Source organism: Oncorhynchus kisutch, linkage group LG21, assembly GCF_002021735.2.
Source record: "Oncorhynchus kisutch isolate 150728-3 linkage group LG21, Okis_V2, whole genome shotgun sequence".
Taxonomy (NCBI): Eukaryota; Metazoa; Chordata; class Actinopteri; order Salmoniformes; family Salmonidae; genus Oncorhynchus; species Oncorhynchus kisutch.
Window position 1 is genome coordinate 41812603 of NC_034194.2, and position 7246 is coordinate 41819848.

The following is a 7246-nucleotide window of genomic DNA, read 5'->3' on the forward strand; positions in this document are numbered from 1 at the left end:
CTCAAGAGGTCTATAATTGTATGGTCTCTGTTCCCGACTCAAGAGGTCTATAATTGTATGGTCTCTGTTCCCGACTCAAGAGGTCTATAATTGTATGGTCTCTGTTCCCGACTCAAGAGGTCTATAATTGTATGGTCTCTGTTCCCGACTCAAGAGGGCTATAATTGTATGGTCTCTGTTCCCGACTCAAGAGGGCTATAATTGTATGGTCTCTGTTCCCGACTCAAGAGGTCTATAATTGTATGGTCTCTGTTCCTGACTCAAGAGGTCTATAATTGTATGGTCTCTGTTCCCGACTCAAGAGGTCTATAATTGTATGGTCTCTGTTCCCGACTCAAGAGGGCTATAATTGTATGGTCTCTGTTCCCGACTCAAGAGGTCTATAATTGTATTGTCTCTGTTCCTGACTCAAGAGGTCTATAATCGTATGGTCTCTGTTCCCGACTCAAGAGGGCTATAAATGTATGGTCTCTGTTCCTGACTCAAGAGGTCTATAATTGTATGGTCTCTGTTCCCGACTCAAGAGGTCTATAATTGTATGGTCTCTGTTCCTGACTCAAGAGGTCTATAATTGTATGGTCTCTGTTCCCGACTCAAGAGGTCTATAATTGTATGGTCTCTGTTCCCGACTCAAGAGGGCTATAATTGTATGGTCTCTGTTCCCGACTCAAGAGGTCTATAATTGTATGGTCTCTGTTCCCGACTCAAGAGGGCTATAATTGTATGGTCTCTGTTCCCGACTCAAGAGGTCTATAATTGTATGGTCTCTGTTCCCGACTCAAGAGGGCTATAATTGTATGGTCTCTGTTCCCGACTCAAGAGGTCTATAATTGTATGGTCTCTGTTCCCGACTCAAGAGGGCTATAATTGTATGGTCTCTGTTCCCGACTCAAGAGGTCTATAAATGTATGGGCTCTGTTCCCGACTCAAGAGGTCTATGAATGTATGGGCTCTGTTCCCGACTCAAGAGGTCTATGAATATATGGGCTCTGTCCCCGACTCAAGAGGTCTATAATTGTATGGTCTCTGTCCCCGACTCAAGAGGTCTATTTACTTATTTTACTAGGCAAGTCAGTTAAGAACAAATTCTTATTTTCAATGACAGACTAGGAACAGTGGGTTAACTGCCTGTTCAGGGGCAGAACGACAGATTTGTACCTTGTCAGCTCTGGGGTTTGAACTTGCAACCTTCCAGTTACTAGTCCAACGCTCTAACCACTAGACTACCTTGCCGCTTCTATAATTGTGTGGGCTCTGTCCCCAACTCAAGAGGTCTATAATTGTGTGGGCTCTGTCCCCAACTCAAGAGGTCTTTAATTGTGTAACTATTCTAGACCCTATTATGGAAATGTTTTCCATTAAAATAATTTGTAGTAAACATATGTACTTATGGTGAAGCGTGAACAAGTCAAGATCGATGCTGACTACATACTGTTTGTATAAAATACTGTATGTAAATAGTGGTGTTCATTTTACATAATATTTTTTTCATAAAAATCATCTACTGATATGTTTTCCTATATTAGGAATTCCGTTACTCATTAACAGTCATGAACGCTGCAGGACTTCCTCTCCTTATTAACTGTCACGAACGCTGCAGGACTTCCACTAGTTATTAACAGTCACGAACGCTGCAGGACTTCCTCTAGTTATTAACAGTCACGAACGCTGCAAGACTTCCTCTCCTTATTAACAGTCACGAACGCTGCAGGACTTCCTCTCCTTATTAACAGTCACGAACGCTGCAGGACTTCCTCTCCTTATTAACAGTCACGAACGCTGCAGGACTTCCTCTCCTTATTAACAGTCACGAACGCTGCAGGACTTCCTCTAGTTATTAACAGTCACGAACGCTGCAGGACTTCCTCTCCTTATTAACAGTCACGAACGCTGCAGGACTTCCTCTAGTCATTAACAGTCACGAACGCTGCAGGACTTCCTCTCCTTATTAACAGTCACGAACGCTGCAGGACTTCCTCTCCTTATTAACAGTCACGAACGCTGCAGGACTTCCTCTCCTTATTAACAGTCACAAACGCTGCAGGACTTCCTCTAGTTATTAACAGTCACGAACGCTGCAGGACTTCCTCTCCTTATTAACAGTCACGAACGCTGCAGGACTTCCTCTCCTTATTAACAGTCATGAACGCTGCAGGACTGCCTCTAGTTATTAACAGTCACAAACGCTGCAGGACTTCCTCTCCTTATTAACAGTCACAAACACTGCAGGACTTCCTCTAGTTATTAACAGTCACGAACGCTGCAGGACTTCCTCTCCTTATTAACAGTCACGAACGCTGCAGGACTTCATCTCCTTATTAACAGTCACGAACGCTGCAGGACTTCCTCTCCTTATTAACAGTCACGAACACTGCAGGACTTCCTCTCCTTATTAACAGTCACGAATGCTGCAGGACTTCCTCTAGTTATTAACAGTCACGAACGCTGCAGGACTTCCTCTAGTCATTAACAGTCACGAACGCTGCAGGACTTTCTCTCCTTATTAACAGTCACGAACGCTGCAGGACTTCCTCTCCTTATTAACAGTCACGAACGCTGCAGGACTTCCTCTAGTTATTAACAGTCACGAACGCTGCAGGACTTCCTCTCCTTATTAACAGTCACGAACGCTGCAGGACTTCCTCTCCTTATTAACAGTCACGAACGCTGCAGGACTTTCTCTCCTTATTAACAGTCACGAACGCTGGAGGACTTCCTCTAGTTATTAACAGTCACGAACGCTGCAGGACTTCCTCTAGTCATTAACAGTCACGAACGCTGCAGGACTTCCTCTAGTCATTAACAGTCACGAACGCTGCAGGACTTCCTCTCCTTATTAACAGTCACGAACGCTGCAGGACTTCCTCTCCTTATTAACAGTCATGAACGCTGGAGGACTTCCTCTAGTTATTAACAGTCACGAACGCTGCAGGACTTCCTCTCCTTATTAACAGTCACGAATGCTGCAGGACTTCCTCTAGTTATTAACAGTCACGAACGCTGCAGGACTTCCTCTCCTTATTAACAGTCATGAACGCTGGAGGACTTCCTCTAGTTATTTATTAACAGTCACAAACGCTGCAGGACTTCCTCCCCTTATTAACAGTCACAAACGCTGCAGGACTTCCTCTAGTCATTAACAGTCACGAACGCTGCAGGACTTCCTCTCCTTATTAACAGTCACGAACACTGCAGGACTTCCTCTCCTTATTAACAGTCACGAACGCTGCAGGACTTCCTCTCCTTATTAACAGTCACGAACGCTGCAGGACTTCCTCTCCTTATTAACAGTCACAAACGTTGCAGGACTTCCTCTAGTTATTAACAGTCACGAAGTGCGGATCAACTCATAAGTCGTCAATTCCCTGATATTTTCTCAGTTGAACAGATTACTGTGAGGCATTACAGACATGGCAAACACGATGCCAACAGGGCAACACACACACACACACACACACACACACACACACACACACACACACACACACACACACACACACACACACACACACAGAAGGCTAACATATACATCAACCCAGCAGATTTCAAGTGTGGGTGGCTTAATTCCCTGGGTAAACATTAGTAATCACCACCAAATGGTATGACTCCCCTACCACTACTGATGACATCACTGCGAGGTAACACATTATGACTCCCCTGCCACTACTGATGACATCACTGCGAGGTAACACGGTATGACTCCCCTACCACTACTGATGACATCACTGTAAGGTAACACGGTATGACTCCCCTGCCACTACTGATGACATCACTGTAAGGTAACACGGTATGACTCCCCTACCACTGCTGATGACATCACTGTAAGGTAACACGGTATGACTCCCCTGCCACTACTGATGACATCACTGTAAGGTAACACGGTATGACTCCCCTGCCACTACTGATGACATCACTGCGAGGTAACACGGTATGACCCCCCTGCCACTACTGATGACATCACTGTGAGGTAACACGGTATGACTCCCCTACCACTACTGATGACATCACTGTAAGGTAACACGGTATGACTCCCCTGCCACTACTGATGACATCACTGTAAGGTAACACGGTATGACTCCCCTGCCACTACTGATGACATCACTGTAAGGTAACACGGTATGACTCCCCTACCACTACTGATGACATCACTGCGAGGTAACACGGTATGACTCCCCTACCACTACTGATGACATCACTGCGAGGTAACACGGTATGACTCCCCTACCACTACTGATGACATCACTGTAAGGTAACACGGTATGACTCCCCTGCCACTACTGATGACATCACTGTAAGGTAACACGGTATGACTCCCCTGCCACTACTGATGACATCACTGCAAGGTAACACGGTATGACTCCCCTACCACTACTGATGACATCACTGCGAGGTAACACGGTATGACTCCCCTACCACTACTGATGACATCACTGCGAGGTAACACGGTATGACTCCCCTACCACTACTGATGACATCACTGCGAGGTAACACGGTATGACTCCCCTGCCACTACTGATGACATCACTGTAAGGTAACACGGTATGACTCCCCTGCCACTACTGATGACATCACTGTAAGGTAACACGGTATGACTCCCCTGCCACTACTGATGACATCACTGTAAGGTAACACGGTATGACTCCCCTGCCACTACTGATGACATCACTGCGAGGTAACACGGTATGACTCCCCTACCACTGCTGATGACATCACTGTAAGGTAACACGGTATGACTCCCCTACCACTACTGATGACATCACTGCGAGGTAACACGGTATGACTCCCCTGCCACTACTGATGACATCACTGCGAGGTAACATGGTATGACTCCCCTGCCACTACTGATGACATCACTGCGAGGTAACACGGTGTGACTCCCTTACCACTACTGATGACATCACTGTGAGGTAACACGGTATGACTCCCCTACCACTACTGATGACATCACTGTAAGGTAACACGGTATGACTCCCCTGCCACTACTGATGACATCACTGCGAGATAACACGGTATGACTCCCCTGCCACTACTGATGACATCACTGCGAGGTAACACGGTATGACTCCCCTACCACTACTGATGACATCACTGCGAGGTAACACGGTATGACTCCCCTACCACTACTGTTGACATCACTGTAAGGTAACACGGTATGACTCCCCTGCCACTACTGATGACATCACTGTAAGGTAACACGGTATGACTCCCCTGCCACTACTGATGACATCACTGTAAGGTAACACGGTATGACTCCCCTGCCACTACTGATGACATCACTGTAAGGTAACACGGTATGACTCCCCTGCCACTACTGATGACATCACTGTAAGGTAACACGGCATGACTCCCCTACCACTACTGATGACATCACTGCGAGGTAACACGGTATGACTCCCCTACCACTACTGAAGACATCACTGTAAGGTAACACGGCATGACTCCCCTACCACTACTGATGACATCACTGCGAGGTAACACGGTATGACTCCCCTACCACTACTGATGACATCACTGCGAGGTAACACAGGCCTCCCTGTTATCTCCTCATCTCTTCTCAGGTCACTTCCTGGTTGCCTGTGTAGTTGCAGGTCAAATGTCATCCAATATCCAATGCTGCCGTTGTTGTTGAAAGGTGTAAAACTTGCAATGATATAAAGTCGTCTTACTTACTTGTATGTTGCTCTGGATTAGAGCGTCTGCTGACTAAAAACAAATAGAAATAAAATGACATTTAGCAGACACTTTTATCCAAAGCAACTTACAGTCCAGTGGGTGTATATCCCTGTGATACGTGAACCCATGACCCTTGAACCCGTGACCCTGGCAACTGTCAAATAAGACAAATAGGACCACATAGAATCATTCAACTGTTAAAGTACATAGAATCAATTGGGTCTCAACTGATAGGGACTGTGAGAAGGGAGTGAGAGAGGGAGGGGAGTGGTAATATACCTTGTATGGTCCTTTTGAAGAAGGCTTTGCAGGCCTCACAGGAGGCGACCCCATAGTGGTAACCTGATGCGATATCCCCACACACCAGACACAGCCTCTTCGGAATCGCATTCAACATATACTCGCACTTGATCGGTGAATCATCTGCCATGCCCACTCCGCAGTCGTCATAACGCCGGAGACAGGCTCCGCCCCCTCCCAGCATGCCCGGGTTGAACATGGGCTGGGAGTCGAGGACGTGCGAGCGTCCGTTGAGGTTGTTTACGTTGACGTAGCCGCTGCTGGCGTCGCTATTGGCCGAGGGGCTGTGGTGACTGACGGTGTCAACCAGTGAGGAGGAAGGGGAAGAGGGCTCGGTCTTGATATAGGAGCCACAGCTGGAGGTCAGGTGACACTCCTGGAGATCAGAGGGCATCCTGCTCAGCAACCTATAGGAACACAGGAAATATAAGGACAAAGGTCAGCTGGAGGTCAGAGGAAAGGAGACAAATGTCCTCACTCAGAAACAGGAGACAAATGTCCTCACTCAGAAACAGGAGACAAATGTCCTCACTCAGAAACAGGAGACAAATGTCCTCACTCAGAAACAGGAGACAAATGTCCTCACTCAGAAACAGGAGACAAATGTCCTCACTCAGAAACAGTTCAAACAGTCAAGACTCCGTTTCAATACACTGTATGTCTCACTATCTATTTTTTTTTTACCCCTTTTTCTCCCCAATTTCGTGGTATCCAATTGTTTAGTAGCTACTATCTTGTCTCATCGATACAACTCCCGTACGGGCTCGGGAGAGACGAAGGTTGAAAGTCATGCGTCCTCCGATACACAACCCAACCAAGCCAACCTATTTTCTACTGCTTCTTAACACAGCACGCACCAATGTGCCAGAGGAAACACTGTGTACCTGGCAACCTTGGTTAGCGTGCACTGCGCCCAGCCCGCCACAGGAGTTGCTGGTGTGCGATGAGACAAAGACATCCCTACCGACCAAGCCCTCCCTAAGCCGGACGACGCTAGGCCAATTGTGCGTCGCCCCACGGTCACGGCCGGTTACGACAGAGCCTGGGCGCGAACCCAGAGTCTCTGATGGCACAGCTGGCGCTGCAGTACAGCGCCCTTAACCACTGCGCCACCCGGGAGGCATGTCTCACTATCTTGATTATTCTTTGAGACAGTCCTTTTGCACAAAACTGGCAGAATCGAGAGGTACACAATCATTTCAAAACAGTTCAAATAAAGATACATCTATCGTCTCCTTCATCTTTCTCATGTTACTGGGATGTATTTTGTGCG

At 47.1% G+C, this 7246-nt stretch overlaps 1 protein-coding gene across 1 annotated transcript in view; it reads right to left on the reverse strand.

The window, feature by feature from the left end:
- Nucleotides 1–6376, reverse strand: part of LOC109882923 (steroid hormone receptor ERR2-like) — a 56191-nt gene extending 49815 nt beyond the window's left edge. Inside the window, exon 1 of the mRNA XM_031800089.1 lies at nt 5953–6376. Within this exon, the coding sequence (XP_031655949.1) occupies nt 5953–6367 (415 nt within the window). The 5' untranslated portion in view covers nt 6368–6376. The remainder of the gene's footprint in view (nt 1–5952) is intronic.
- Nucleotides 6377–7246: the final 870 nt, after the last annotated feature.